Source organism: Colletotrichum gloeosporioides, assembly GCF_011800055.1.
Source record: "Colletotrichum gloeosporioides strain Lc1 chromosome Unknown consensus_63, whole genome shotgun sequence".
Classification (NCBI taxonomy): Eukaryota; Fungi; Ascomycota; class Sordariomycetes; order Glomerellales; family Glomerellaceae; genus Colletotrichum; species Colletotrichum gloeosporioides.
This window is the reverse complement of record NW_025544708.1, coordinates 44,535-59,770: the sequence shown is the minus strand read 5'-3', so window position 1 is coordinate 59,770 and position 15,236 is coordinate 44,535. Positions and strand designations below refer to the sequence as shown.

At 52.8% G+C, this 15,236-nt stretch overlaps 5 protein-coding genes across 5 annotated transcripts; 4 read left to right on the top strand and 1 right to left on the bottom strand.

Moving 5' to 3' along the window:
• Positions 1–1,142: 1,142 nt before the first annotated feature.
• On the top strand, positions 1,143–2,211 carry GCG54_00003191 (Retinol dehydrogenase 12; the record flags this gene model as incomplete). Its single annotated transcript, XM_045403267.1, has 2 exons — positions 1,143–1,524; positions 1,577–2,211. 2 exons carry the CDS (start codon positions 1,143–1,145, stop codon positions 2,209–2,211), a joined length of 1,017 nt encoding a protein of 338 aa, XP_045261548.1.
• A 1,149-nt stretch (positions 2,212–3,360) lies between these two features.
• GCG54_00003190 (AB hydrolase superfamily protein YdjP) lies at positions 3,361–4,302 on the top strand (the record flags this gene model as incomplete). The annotated part of the gene is made up of 1 exon (XM_045403266.1): positions 3,361–4,302. The coding sequence occupies one exon, from the start codon at positions 3,361–3,363 to the stop codon at positions 4,300–4,302; it is 942 nt and encodes a 313-aa protein (XP_045261547.1).
• Positions 4,303–4,585: 283 nt separating this feature from the next.
• On the bottom strand, positions 4,586–5,092 carry GCG54_00003189 (uncharacterized protein; the record flags this gene model as incomplete). The annotated part of the gene is made up of 1 exon (XM_045403265.1): positions 4,586–5,092. The coding sequence occupies one exon, from the start codon at positions 5,090–5,092 to the stop codon at positions 4,586–4,588; it is 507 nt and encodes a 168-aa protein (XP_045261546.1).
• Positions 5,093–5,759: 667 nt separating this feature from the next.
• GCG54_00003188 (Kanamycin B dioxygenase) lies at positions 5,760–8,811 on the top strand (the record flags this gene model as incomplete). Its single annotated transcript, XM_045403264.1, has 9 exons — positions 5,760–5,784; positions 5,850–5,948; positions 5,998–6,120; positions 6,175–6,555; positions 6,605–7,021; positions 7,058–7,291; positions 7,336–7,401; positions 7,775–8,140; positions 8,189–8,811. The coding sequence occupies 9 exons, from the start codon at positions 5,760–5,762 to the stop codon at positions 8,809–8,811; spliced, it is 2,334 nt and encodes a 777-aa protein (XP_045261545.1).
• A 3,906-nt stretch (positions 8,812–12,717) lies between these two features.
• Positions 12,718–14,657, top strand: GCG54_00003187 (Transporter mfs1; the record flags this gene model as incomplete). The annotated part of the gene is made up of 4 exons (XM_045403263.1): positions 12,718–13,125; positions 13,177–13,368; positions 13,419–14,546; positions 14,598–14,657. 4 exons carry the CDS (start codon positions 12,718–12,720, stop codon positions 14,655–14,657), a joined length of 1,788 nt encoding a protein of 595 aa, XP_045261544.1.
• Between the last annotated feature and the right edge of the window lie 579 nt (positions 14,658–15,236).

The following is a 15,236-nucleotide window of genomic DNA, read 5'->3' as shown; positions in this document are numbered from 1 at the left end:
GGCCACGGCGCGTGGTGCTAGCAAAAACTAGCCTGTGGTCCCTGGAAATTGGAGCCGCTGAAGCTTCGCCCTGCACAGCCCTTGTCTCTGCCCCGGACAGCAGCAGTACCAGCAGGTCGAGCAGGGGTAAGCTTTGCCAGCTTTCCTTGGGTGCCCATCGCAATTCACAGGCCTCGGGATCGAGCCGAGTCTTGCAACCTCAGACCTCAGGCGACAAGAGTCCAAGGCCCGGAGCACATGGAAGATCGGCCGGCTGTGGAGCCCTATGCGCACGAGCCACCGGTGCCGAAGCAGAGACCCATCAGTCACGTGCGTTATCTGATTGTGCGATTGGCATCAAGGTTTCTCCCTTCCGCTTGGAATGGGTGGACCGTGCTGCCCGTTAAAGCCTGGCTTAACTCCGAGCACTACCTCATCCGGTAGCCCACACCCCGTTAAGTCCAATCACGGACCCCGAGGCGCCCTCCGTCAATCTGCTCTTCAGAATCTCTGGAGTACTCCATGACGCATACACACAATTGCGTTAAGCTTATGTAAACCCCGGAGTCCGCCCTTGATCCGCTCTCTTGCATCGGGATCTAATCGTGGCGGAACAACATGCCAGATTCATGTGGCTGGAACGCTCTGTCTGCTGCTTGTCTCGGATATTCCCAGCAGCCAGACGATTTCGCTTGAGGAAGAGACAGATCTATCAAGCAGACGCCCAGCTTCTCTTGCTAAGCTTTGTAAGCATGGCTGTGAGATGGCCTTTTCCCCTGGTCCACCTACATCATTGATGCTTCATGCGGTTACAGCCATAAACATTCCACCCCACGTGAGTGTTAACTCTAAATCAAAACACCAGAACAGCCCAGCCTGAGATAGTGCTTAAGTCCGTTGCCTCCATGAAACTTGCATATAGCAATGGATAGGACCCAGAATTGAGCGGTGAATGCGGCCGCCTCCCCCGCTTCCCTTGTCGTGTAAGTCCGTCCTCAATTGTCGTGCTGCAACTTCCATGATATTTAAGCAGCATGAGTGCTTCCTTCCTTCGCAGCATCCACAGAACATCAACCCAAATCACTCGAATCCAAACATCCTACAATCAGATTAACATCAGATCAACATCCTGTGACAAACCATTCCACTCATCCTACAGCAAAATGGCTCGTCTTGCACCTTACCTCGAAGAGCATAAGAACATCACCGGTGCCGGTGATGCCCGTCCCACAGCCATCAAAATCGTCGAAGACCAAGGCCTCGTTGGAAAATGGGCTGGTAAGGTCGTCCTCGTGACGGGCTGCTCCCCGGGCGGCCTGGGCCCCGAGACCGCCCGCGCTATGCACGTCACGGGCGCCGATGTCTACATCACCGTCCGCGATGTCGCCAAGGGCGAGGAGGTCGCTAAGGACATTCTATCTGACGGCAAGCCTGGAAAGGTTGAGGTCATCAAGCTGGACCTTGGCTCTCTCGACAGTGTAAGACAAGGGGCCAAGGAGTTCCTCAGCAAGTCGGACAAGTTGAATGTGCTCATCAACAATGCCGGTACGTGATCCCTTGCACGAAACTCACGACATAGTCTTGACCTTATGATCAGGCGTCATGGCCTGCCCCAAAGGCAAGACTGTAGATGGCTTCGAGACTCAGTTCGGCACCAACCACCTGGGCCACTTCCTGCTCTTCCAGCTCCTCAAGCCCGCCCTTCTTGCTGCCTCAACGCCAGAATTCAACTCCCGCGTCGTCAGCGTCTCTTCCACCGGCCACCGCAACGGCAGGATCCAATTCGAAGACTTCAACTTTGACAGCAAGGTCGAGTACCATCCCTGGGCTGCCTACGGCCAGGCCAAGCTTGCCAACATTCTCTTCGCCAACGAGCTAGACCGCCGCTACGGCTCCAAAGGTATCCACGCCCTCAGCTTGCACCCAGGCGGAATCGCGACGCCTCTGCAGCGCCATTCCCCCGATCTCCAGGAACTGGTGAAGAAGCCCGAGGTGCAGGCATTCCTCAAGAGCACCTCTCAAGGCGCGGCGACGTCTGTGTGGGCCGCCGTGGCGAAGGAGTTCGAGGGCCAGGGAGGAAAGTACCTGGAGGATGTGAGTGTTGCGGAACAGGCAGCTCCGGATGTGAAGCCCAGTGATCCGGGCTACATCCCGGCGGCGTACGATCCGCCAACGGAGAAGAGGCTTTGGATTGAGAGTCTGAAGTTGGTTGGCGTTGAGGATGACGCGTAAGGGACTGGCAGATCAAAAGCCATGCACAAAGAACTGGCGCAGCGTCTCTTATAGACAAACAAGATTGACAGCATTTCAAAGGAATCTTACGCACATTGTCTACCGCGTTGACTTCGTAGCGGAAAACCTCTCTCGTTGAGATCGTAACGAATTTGATTGGGCAAAATTGCTAGTCCATAGTACAGCATGGCCCTCAAGGTTCTAATAAGATTGAGAACCAGAAAAAGGCGGCAACCCAGATTTGAACACAGTCAAAACGTCCGGCCTCCAGAAGACAGCACAGAATCAACTCTGAACCTGGACAAAAATGGCAAAAGTTCAGATCTGACAAGTCATCATGTCCTATGAAACTCGCTTCTCCACGAACATCCAACCCTACAGACCGGGGTCATCGGTGTAACTCATACGCAGAGGCCACATTGGACGTACGTGTTCATGTTCGTGAAGCAACCAGTTTGCACAGGGGAAAGAGGCGTCTCTCAGGAGAGGCACACTCAAACCACTGCCCCATGTGTCCCCCCGCCGGCTAGAGGGGGGGACGGTGAGAGCATTGGAAGATTTCAGAATGATAAAGGTAGCGTGGCGTCGTCAGGCGGCCTGGGTGGGTAAAAGTCATCAAGGTCTACGGTGCTCATGGTTGGCGTTTGCTGTAGGTGGCGCACTATGTATGAATGAATTGTCATGAGGCCAAAAAGTGGGCAGAAAATTAATGAGGATTCAAATATTGTGGTGTTGCTCAACCAGAGCTACGGAAACTGAGCGTTTGTTTCGACTGCTTCATGGTTGTGTCTCAGATAGAGAGGTATTGGAAACCAGAGTGATTTCTACCATACGTTCTTTCGCGTGGCCATCTAGAAATAGCGTTCCAATAACATCCGTAGGCGCGTGTCGCTCTGAGACGAATCTGACTACAATTTGACAGAAAGTAAGCCAACATCGGAGCCACCGGCGTCATTCCGGATCGTCGCCGCTAGAACGGCCCGCCGTCCCCTCCGCCCCCGCAACCCGCAGCGGCCCCACCAACAGAAAACGTCCCCGCCATCGTCATGACGTCCTCTCACCCTGTTAATCAAACCCCTTTACATAAACCTCTCTTTTCACTCAAACACATCCCACCATCTCATCACACTCATCACGGCGTAAGAAATCATGGCACACACAGGCATGCACTACGCCCACTGCGGCGCCAACGACGGCTGCAAACTCGCCTTCCAGTCCTCCCTCTCGCTCACCGACGCCGGCGCCGCCTCCGCCACGCAATGCGTCCTCCTCATGCACGGCTTCAGCGGCTCCAGCGACTACTTCTACCGCAACTTCAAGCCGCTCATCGACCGCGGCCTCTGGGTCGTCGCGCCGGACATGCGCGGCCACGGCAAATCCGACCGCACAAAGGGCGGGTACCACGTCGCCCGTCTCGCCGCCGACCTGCACAACCTCGTGGCCCACCTCCGCCGCGCCGCGCCCCAGGTCAAGATCGTGCCCGCCGGCTGCTCCATCGGCGCCGCGGTGCTCTGGACGTACGTGGAGCTGTTCGGCTGCGCCGATTTTGCGGGCTTTGTCTTTGTCGACCAGGCGCCGCTGCAGGACCGGTCGGAGTTTGACGGGTGGGACGAGAGCAAGGCGCACACGGGCTGCTACGACGAGAAGAGCATGTTGGGCGCGCAGAAGTTCTGGATTAACGAGTCCAAGGCGGCTCATGTCGATCTTGTGGACGGCTGCTTGGGGTACCGTGCTAAGCCTGATCCCAAGGACGACATCTCAGCGGAGAAGAGGAAGGAGGACGAGGACTTCTTTACGGGTATCAGCGCTCTTTGCGACCAGACGTGGCTGGCGAGGTTGCTGGCCGACCACACGCGGTATGACCACCGCGAGGCGATTGAAATGATCAGCGTTCCGACGCTGGTGATGGCGGGACGGCGGTCTGGGTGCTTCCCGTTGGAGGGTATGCTTGAGACGGTGAGGAGGGTGGAGAAGAACAGGCCCGGTCTGGCGAAGGAGTCTGTCTACGAGTCTGGGCACTGGCTATTTTACGAGGAGCCTGAGAAGTTCAACAAGGAGATTGGGGATTTCGTCGATCAATGCACCCGTTGAGTCCGGTTCATGGGCTGCGGGGGTCGTGCACATGCAAAAGTTGCAGCACAAGTTGCAGGATGGAAAACCAAAAGTTGTATACCTGGCCGAGGTCTTTTATTATGGTGTAAATGCGACTATATGCGAATTCTATGCTAACAAAGGAAAGTCCGTAACTATGCAAATGCTCCCCTAAATACTTCCCAAACTGTGTTGTTGCTGATTTTGCATGATCCTATGTTCTCTCTATGCAGTTATTTGTTCTCTAGCACCCATGTATGAATACGTCTATGAGACAGACGTCTTAGAAGATGGGAAGAAGCTGGACATCGGCGCAAGAAGCAAGCGTTCTTTGTCCAGCCTGCTTGAAGCTCAAGACGATGGCACCGTCCCTGGGGCATGCCATCCACGCGCCTCCATCGTACTGAAGTCCGGTGGCACCGACGGTAACACCGGTGGTGCTGGCCGAGCACTGCAGCTCGACGACGTTGGAGCTAGGCACGGTGGCGGTGCCGCCCGGGGTGACGATCATACCGGCGCCGGGGGAGGAGCCGCCGTTGAAGTTGACGACGCCGACGTTCTGGTCGGTGGTGTAGAAGGTGGCGCCGCTGCCGGGGGCGGCGAAGTAGAGGGGGGCCACGCAGTCGTCGTTGGGGATGTAGGTGAGCTCTTGACCCTGGACGGAGGGGTTGAGGTCCAGGCCGGTGACGTTGGCCGCGAGGCGGAAGGATGCGGTGCTCCTGGCGGGGATGCTGGCTGCCGTCGCGGCAGCGGCGAGGACGGTAGCCTTCAGGAGAGTGTACATGACCATTTTGAAGATGTTTTGGGGTTGAAAGTTATAAGGTGGTGGGGATAGTGTTGAGTTGTTGATTAGGTTGATGAGATTGATTATCAGATTGATGTGTTTGTGTGAGTTGATTCGATGAAGACAAAACAAACTCGTTCATCGGATCTTTCTTCATCTTATATAGAACCTTCATCATTACAATCCATGAATGCAACGTTCCTTGATACTCCCAAAGTGGCAATGTAAGTCACTCGGAATCTTTGAGGCTGTTCACCTCGGATCCTTCGAACCGTCTATTTACGTGCATGTCGCTAATCCGCAGTATACGCTTCGGATTTTAAGTGTCTTGAAATTTCCCTATCTAGAGTCAGGAAAGCTTAGCCCCAGCTGATCTTTGAGGCTTGGCGATGTTAGTGCTTAGGGAAATGCGAGTGCCGGCGTCCCGGTCAGACCCCCCGCTTGTTCCGGGATGGCGGGGTCATCGGCTGCGGGAGGTTTTCCTGGGGGTCGGGTTGATGGTGCCGACCCTCCGCACAGAAAAATGCGTTGCCATCAGATGCAAGTTGAGAAGTTCTTGTCCGCTTTCACATTTGCAAACGCCGACGGGCTTCATCGCAGCCTCCACCACAGGTCTCGCTTACCAGTGCGGCTCGATCCTTGGTTCCCAATTGATCGCCATCACACGGCCACTATGCCTCGTATTTTCAATCAAGCAGGTAAGACATTCGGCCCTACTCGACATTGACAGAAAGTTGAACGGATCTCACTGACATATGGATAGCATGGTTCGGACTCTCATCAAATAATTATTCGTTGGCAGTGTTGCTAACAAGCCTTGTTCTCATAATCAGCAACACCTGTCGAGTCCGAAAGATCAAGTGTAAGCCTATTCAATCTTACTATTGGCGCCCCATCTTACACGAGGCCAGGCGACGAAGCGGTTCCGATTTGCCAACGATGCGCCAAAGCAAACCGATACTGCGACCGCAGCGCGGCTCCTTCACAATTTCATAACAAGACCCCAGAAGGCGAGGAGACGAGTGGACTCACGAGTGAGTAGAACGAAGAACAAATCAATGTTACTGGCGCCTGATTAAGCCTTTTAGCACCCTCGGCCCTAGGAACGTTCCCTTCGCCAACAAAGCCACGAGACGCCCTGTTGAATCCTTCGGTCGCGCGCTATTTTCACCATTACATCACTGACATTGCGCCGTGGTATGATCTCAGTGACAGCTCTCACACGTTTGCGACAAGACTGCCCGAGATCGCCTTGGAAAACTCGTTGCCGTTTGCTGCGATTTTGGCTCTTTCCGCGGTGCACATCAGTCAGACAACTGCGCCTTCAGCTAAGGCAGCAGCTGAGTTTTACCATGGTCATTGCATTCGTAGTCTGATTGATCTCAAAGATGATGAGCATGATGAGGTAAACACGCAAGGACTCGCGCTTGCATCTGTTTGTCTGCTCCGTTCATATGAGATTCTCAGCGGTACGCTTGAGCCATGTGAGACGAAATTTCTAAAGCTGACCACGCGTAGAGGAAGTTGACCCAAACAGACATCTTCGGGGTGCCTACTCACTGGCAGCGTATCGAAGTCCTCTCGTTGACTATCTAGGGTCTGGGCTGAGGACTGCAGGGTTCTGGAACTACCTCCGTGAAGACATCACTTTCAGTTTGTTTCAGCGATGCCCTTTGAAGATTGATCTGGACCAGGTGCCGTTGCCGAGTCAACATCACACTGATCACAGCTACTTGAATACCGTATCGCTCATTCTCGGCCGAATCATCAATGCGTGCTTCTCAGACACCATCGCAGACCAGACCTGGACTGTTCTCTTTGACATGCTCCGCAGCTGGTCTGTAGACTTACCGGCTCGTTTCAGACCATTTTCAAGGGAGGATCGAGGGCTCGGACTTTCGCTTCCGTCGATATGGATGCTCAGAGAATGCCATGGTAGGTTGAAGCGGCTCCAATGATGAAGATCGCTAGCTGAGGTTGAATCAGCATCTGCGCTGCATTATCGACTTGTTAGTGTGGCTATATTGTGCGCTCAAGCAACACCCCAAAACGTCGCGAAGCTGAGACAGCTTCTTGAACATGATCATAAGATCGGGGTAACGAAAGAAGAAGTGCTGGAAGCATGCGGTCTCGATCTGTGTGGCATCGCCTTCACGGCAAATATGCCTGCAGTCCTCGTTAATGCCTTTGGGCCAATTGCGCTCTGTGGGTGAAAGAGAGTGCTGCCGACGAAGTGAAATTAACGTCAGTGCCAGGCGCAAGATTCATCCGCAGTGAAGCCTCCCAGCAAGAGGTCATCCGTCGACTCATGGCGTGTAAGCGGTCAATCGGATGGCCGGTTCAGCGGCTAGTATCCGACTTACAACATGCATGGAGTGGATCGTATCCCGCAGATTCCCAACGAAACAGCGAATTACAACCAATGTAATAAGCTATTTGCGGAGGCCGGGGAAGCATTAGTGAATCTGGGGATTAGATGGGTAGGCTCAGAGGGGAAGCATAACCCGAGCTCGGGTTTGGAGGGGTAGCGGGTTGAGCAAACCCGAGCTCGGCATTGGGGTAACGCTCACGGAACCTCTGCCTACTCCAAGTATTTAAATGCATGAGACAGGCATCAAATATTCTCATCATGTCTCAGTGTCAAGCATCTTGAATAAGGCAATATGAGAGCTCTGTCAAAAACTTCAGACTCGCTGCTCCGTCAGCGTGCACTTATCTCACTCAGCTGCAGCAACAGGGGCCTGGCGTCCCTTACACGCGAACCCCAACCAACTAACCCGTTTGTCATCCGCCCCTCAGAGGCTGAAGTGCGCAACAGCCTCCTTGCGCCGCGAAACCTTGAACTTGCTGTCCGGCACTTACACGCCGATGGGCTTGTTGTTGTCGAGGATGTTGTCTCTCACAAGGACTTGGACACCCTCAATGAGAAAATGGTGAAGGATGCGAGATACCTCCAATCCCTCGGCGAAAAGGGCCCTTTCAACTACAATTTAGGAAACTTACAACAAGACCCTCCGCCTGTGGCTGAGTATTTTTACAAGTCCATCTTTACCAGTATGGTCCCTTTTGCTCGATCATGAAGACGCACTCATAAAGTTACAGACCCCATTGCAACGCAGATCACATCGAATGTCCTTGGGCCCCGTCCAAAATGGACCTTCTGCTCCGCCAACTCTGCCATGCCACCTCTTCCCGGCGCCTCACCCCAACGTCAACCCGTCCACTCCGACGCCGACTTTGCTCACCCATCGCACCCATTTGCGCTAGTCACCAACATCCCACTGGTGTCCATGACCCCCGAGAATGGGTCCACGGAGGTCTGGCTCGGCACGCATACGGCTGACGTCTCGGCACAGGAGGGAAATCATGGTGAGCGGGCCAGCGGAAGAATCAGGGAGGATCTTTTGGCTGAGAGGCGTGGGGTGAGAGGTCCGTCGCAACCCGATGTCAAGAAGGGTAGTATTGTGTTGAGAGACTTAAGGCTGTGGCATGCTGGGATGCCGAATATGAGTGACGAGGTAAGGGTGATGCTTGCGATGATTCACTTTGCGCCGTGGTATCGGAACCCCATGAGGTTGCAGTTTGGGGAGGACATGAAGGGCTTGCTGGCTGGATTGGAACCTCACTTGGAGATTCCGGTTGATTGGGCGAAGAATGATGAGGTTTGGGGGTCTTACTTGCATAGGGGATTCGGGAATAGCTACGACTTTGATCAGGAGAAGTGAATCAAGGGGCACATCTGCCAATTGCCGCGCTAAACCTGCCTTTCCGTTATCATGCGCCCATGCAAAAGGCATCCAAGGCTATAATATTTCCATTTCATCTTTATTGGGACGGCAAGCACATCTGATTCATAGACGCCAGTTCAAACTTTACACTCATCGAACTGACAGGTCACCCACCGACGACAACAGTTGCAATTTTCTAGCAAAAAGCCTGGAACATGCATTGAAGGATTGGCCTAGAGATACGTGTGTATGCATTAAATTCCAACCCGCTGACGCATGTCACCCAAGGCAAGATCCTACGTCTTCTCATTGCTTCAGCCTCAACTTTTCTGCGCAAGTATTCCGGTCTCACAGCGGGTCAAGCTGACAGCAAGGTGGAGTTTCTGCAAAACCCATGATCACCTCGTATCCCCAAAGCAATGAACTTGAGGCCAGAGGGTGGTTGGGTCGTTTCTCTGAGGACATCGGTGACCCCTATGAGTTCTATAAAGCACTTGACACCTGTAAACGGGCCCCCCTTGATTCTGTGTCTGAGGAGTCAACAATTCATCAATACTCATACACTCTTCCTCCACCTGCCTTTCACTACCAAGAGACCGCAACGTACACGTCAGCGCTCGCGGGACATAAGTCCCGCGATTGCTTAAATTCGGAACAACTATGATGGTCAACGCTTAGCGCAAAGTCGGCCTAGCTGCGCCCAGGAAAGCGAGGTTTTATCCTCAGCGCTCAGATGCAACCACGAAGATCACATCATTCATCGACAAAGCAATTCGTCAAGTGTAGAAGCGGGCTGGGAACACCCTATCGGAGCATACGTCCACATCGACTGCCTCGAAAACCCCAGCTTCCGCCGGTATCCTGGAGACTGGAATCAACGATATGTTGACCCAAGGAACCTCAACCGCTCTGCCTCAGAGTCCTCGGGTTCAAATCTGAAGGACGATGCCACTCTCAATACTAAACATACACTCGCCGAGAACGATGGTGAAAGCTCCGCCATTTCCAAGCAAAATCATCCATTTCAACATCAAAAGAACCGCAAAAACCAATCTTCTTCGCTGCCTACTTCGCACAATTCTTCATTCAAAGCCACTGTTACTTCGCCTGCCACAGCCCCACCACTCACATTGTCTCTTTCAAAGCCAGCTGAGCCACAAGAATCTTTGGCTCCCAATCATGTTGAGCGCGAGCCTCATTCTCGTACTTATCACTGCCAGCTGGACTGTAAGGGCGTGTGGTATTCACAACGAGACCTCGAGGTCCGGCACTATGGTCCTTTCCATCAGAATGACCCTAGGATCGCTAGGATCTCTGGGATCCAAGAGTATCGGTGTGGCTTCTGTGGGAAGAGCGACTTTCGCCAAGACAACCACACGCGCCATCTTCAGCGAAAAAGAGCTTGTACATGTGCTGCTATTCTGCAGACTTACCTTTGCGGAAGGTGTGGCTATGAAACGAGCAGCAAAGGAGAACATTTGGAGCACTTAAGATGAAGAAGATCTTGCTCCTAGACCTCGAGAGGTCTTACGGTTATTCTCAACATGATTTTGCCGCCGCAGATGCGACGCTACTGTCCTAATTCAACCACATTTCTTGCCTTTTCTCGTCCGAGCACGGCTAGGGCTTAAATTTTCAGTCGTGTCTCTCCGCCGCTTTCCGGACTCATTGTATCTTGTCCTCTAGTCTCCCAAACTCGCATCTAATATTCGAAAGTGGACAGATTAGGCAACAAATGAGCACCTCGAAGTGTTTGCGAAATCACTTACATCAGAGACGTAGCCGAGCGAAAGCGGCTCTTGGCGGTGCTTCGATGAAAGCATCTAGCCTTTTGGATTCATCTCGCGATCCTCGCGCAGCAACGCCAGCATTGGTTTCGTTCGACCATTTGCCACTCTCGGGCAGGAGGAGGACCACATCAAGACTTGCCAAAATATTTCTACGCCGAACATTTCCTCAGCATCTTCTTCCCAAATTTCTTTACTTCCTCGTCTCTCGAGGCGCCAAAACCTACATCTACGAACCCCCCCCCCCCCCCCCCCCNCCCCCCAACCCCCCCCCCCCCCAAGCCTTACTATTGAGATATCGCGAGCACGAGCAAGAGTCGACTAAGATACGTGGCCACTACGTCCGAATGAGTATGGCTGCGTCCCGGCGGCCCATAAGTACTCCTCTTCCGATCCGAAGTTCGCATAGCGGTCTGTATTGGATTTCCTGTAGTACCAGCATCGTTCTCACCAAGTCTTCCAGTGCATCCTTTCCACTAACACATTTCGGTATGTCTATGGTTTCTTCTCCTTAAGGATTGATCTTCAGTTAGGGAAGCCTACTGAAAAGACATGCTTGAACACGTCGTCAAATGTATTACCAAAGGCTACGCAGACCAATGCGAACAATAAGGAAACCCAGAGAGCCTAGCAACGTTGGCTTGCTGGTTCTGAAGGCACGCAAGATAAGAGTAATCAGTTCCTCGATTAATCCCGGTTCCTGCTATATTGAGACGGAAGAAAAGAATAAGTCCAGGACTGTGACCCATGCTGTATACTAGCTTGTCTTGGGTGCACTAATCTCTTCGCCCATCTCCTATGTCCCTCCGGTATCTTCTTCTGCCTAATCTTCCTTTGTGGTCATGCCCTGAACCACGCGGACTCGTCAGGCTCACTATATCAATATTGCTCTTTACAACCTTTGATACTCTCCTCTTCGGCATCTTGCAACCGAGGAAATGACTTTTGGACCAAGAAGCGGACTTGAACCTGAACCACACGGCTATCTGGAGCTGAACGAAGGTTATGTCACTGCGACATCCGACGATCGCACTCTCAAACTAGACTCTGCTACCTAAAACTCCTCCTGAAGGCCCTCAAAAATCTAGACCGTTCAAGTCTTGGCGCCGTCTCTCCCAAAACGGCACTGCTTATAGTTGATATCGAGGAATTTCGCATGCAGCACTACAAGTGATGTCCGAACTTGCGGCTTAATGAAGAAATAGGCAATAATAGTACAATTTGGAATCGCGAGAGGGTGACTGCCGGGTGGGATACCGTCGGTCTGGCACCCCTTACGAGAGCACACCGTGGGCCATGTAAGCCGACAACGGAGTCTCGGAATGAGCTTATCGGCCAAAGTAATTGTGTTCGCTTCTCGATGCAGGCTGGCAGAACCCAGATCTCGACAAACCCGTCGATTGCTAACCTTGCTCAACTACTTCTTCCATGGAAGCAAGCCTTCTGGACGGCGGAGGAGTAGGGATAATCGCTTTCACTTACATTTAGCGTTTGAGTTAAGCTCCATGTCAAGTGGATGCATGCCGGCTGCTTAAATCCTCCATCGGTAGCTTATCTCCATCAGGCATATCTCGCGCTTCCAAACAACACATCGAAACCTTCATCCCATCGATCCTGACGTCAGTTTCACAAGTCAACCAGTCTTCGGGGAGCAATGCAAGACCAAGTTTTGACACGAGAAAGTCTCGGAGACACACGGCCCCGCACCGAGTCATAGCCGTAGGAAACTCGAATCGGGGACGCCACCGGAGCTTCGAACCATTCTTCTACCTTGGGCATGTCTTGAAGGTTCTTGCACCGCTATGATGTTGGATCACACGTATTCGTGAGGCCCCGGTGAGAGTGCCCGCGGCAGTGATACTGTCTGATCATATGTGCCCTCCCCCGCAAGATCATGGCGCTCGATGTCGGCCCCCCGCGCAGCATCGTCTGTTAACCGTGTGCTGTGACTGGCTTCGGACGATGACGGTCGTCTATGCGGGTGAACTTTGGCGAAGGCCCGGGCCGGACGTGCATTAGGTAGAGAAGCATAGTAGAAGTAAGATAGCACCCGTCCGCAGAGAATCCTTCCGAATAGTCTCTCCCGCATCACTTGGGGCACAGCGAACGCGATAAAATGCCATTTTTCGATTACGTGCGAGATACGCTTGCGTGGCAGGCCATCCGTTTGGTGACGGGTGGCACGCTGCCCGAGTTTCAATATTTCGACGAACGACATCCTTTGCTTAGACAGAGGTATGTGAATGACAGCGCTCGACGAAATGGGCCGCAAGAGACGACGGAGGCGATGGGGTCATACGCGAGCAGAGGTCCGGCTCTGAAACGCAACGCATCGGAGAACAGGGCGAGGAACGCGACTAGAGATCCCTACACACGCGGGCGCTCTTTTGACGAACCAAGATTACCACATAGCCACTGGTCGAATGAGACTCTGGAGATCTCGAACTTGGAGAAGTATTCTTCCAACTCGCCCATCGCCAACAGAAATTTGCACCTGGTCCAATTTCTTCCAGACGATCCAGAGGTACAATCCAATTGCCTAGGTTTGTGCTGTTTTCCACTGACATGACAACAGGATCCAAGGAACTGGACTGGTCTCAAGAAAACCATCGTCAGCTTTCAGGTTTGCCTACTCATTGCCTGCACATATGCCGGTGCGTCCATCTATACGGTCGGGACGGCCGGCGTGAGGGAGCAGTTCGGAGTCAGCGAAGATGTTGCCCTTCTTGGACTGACCACGTTTGTTCTTGGATACGGAATCGGACCAGTGAGTTGCGTTCTACACCATTAAGACATCGTTATCTCATTCAGGCGCAGATGGTTTGGAGCCCGCTGGAAGAGATGCCCCAACTCGGGCGAAACCCCATTTACGTGTTTGCACTCATCATGTTCATTGTGGCTCAAATACCGATAGCTCTGGCCACCAACATTGGCATGCTGCTGTCCTTCCGATTCATTGCCGGTTTCTTCGGTTCTCCAGTTCTGGGTTCGGGGGGCGGAATCCTGATGGATTTGTATGCAGCGCGAAAGCAAACCTATGCCATGGCAATGTGGGCTCTCATTGGCATCGGGGGCCCGACAATTGGCCCGATTATCGGTGGGTTTGCTGTCGAAGCCATGGGCTGGAAGTGGACGGCTTGGATTACCGCTTGGATGGGGACGACAACACTCGTCGTGATGCTCTTCTTCCTCCCGGAAACCAGCGCCGACAACATCTTGTACCGACGTACTCTTCGACTACGCAGGGCAACAGGCGATCGACGTTATATCTGCGACGCCCAAATCAAGTGGGAAGACACGACGGGTAGAGAGGTGTTTTTGACTCATCTAATCAGGCCGTTCACGATGGCCATGACCGAGCCGGTTGTCTTCCTCCTAACGCTATACAGTTCCTTCATCTACGGCCTGATGTACATCTGGTTCGAGGCACTTCCCATGGCCTATGAAGAGGTCTACCACTTCGACCTGGGAACTCGCAGCATCACTCTTTTGGGCCTGATCGTCGGTGTCCTTTTGATAATTCCTCCGTTCTTCCTTTATTATAGGAAGCGTATCGAGCCTCACTTCGACCACCTGGGCAACATTGAGCCTGAAAAGCTTTTATTGCCGGCCATGCTTGGGTGCCTCTTCCCGCCGGCTAGTCTGCTGTGGTTCGGGTTTACAGCGAAACCCACTACCCACTGGAGTGTTCCCATTGTCGGGTCATCGTTGTTCACATCCGGCGCTCTGCTGCTGTTCATCTCCTTCATGAACTACCTCGGAGAGTCATTCCCGGATCATATAAACTCAATCTTCGCAGGGCATGAGATATTCACTAGTCTATGCGGCGGCACGTTCCCTCTGTTTGTGCCGCTGTTGTATTTCAAGCTGGGCATCCTGGGATCGAGCATCTTGCTGGCCATTTTTGCTGTGTCCTTTGTTCCCGTACCATTTATTCTCTTTTTGGTAAGTTTCCGAGTGACAAACAGTTCGTGTCTGTGGCTGACTCCATCACAGAAGGGGGCAAAGCTGAGAAAGCGTAGTCGTCACACTAGAAAGGATAGCTTCCACGCCTAGAGACATATATAAGCACCAAGAGCATTCTACTAGAGCGAGGAGTGAATCTTTATTTCGACAAGAGATTAAAAAGATATTGAAGTTCTGACCTAGCCGATTCCGTATGCTCTGCCAGAGCTCCGCGAGACTATTTCCAGCAGTCTAGTTCATCACAAGTGTCGTCGGCAATTTCCTTGCACTTGCTGATACACTTAAAGGGATGGATGTCTGGGATTTCGCATTGCTTGGTGCAATGCGTAAAAACACGCATAAAACACCTTGGGAGGCCTCCATACATACAACCAGAAGTTTTCTTGTCGATGTCGAGGGGCGGATACCCGGCTTCTTGTTGCTGAACTGCCCGCATGTCTTGATAAACTTCGTCCTTGAGGAGACCTGGTATGAAGTCGACCCCTGGAATGAATTTGATGTCCTCGATCTCGTCCGATGTAAAGGACGATTGATGGCTGTGGCGATGATGCCGAAGAGGAGGACCTGAGCGTTGAAGTAGTACACATGGTAATGGAACGTGTTATGGCATGATGTAGAGTTCGACAGGACTTACGAGGTTTCTCAGATGCATCGCGGCGAGGACGTCAG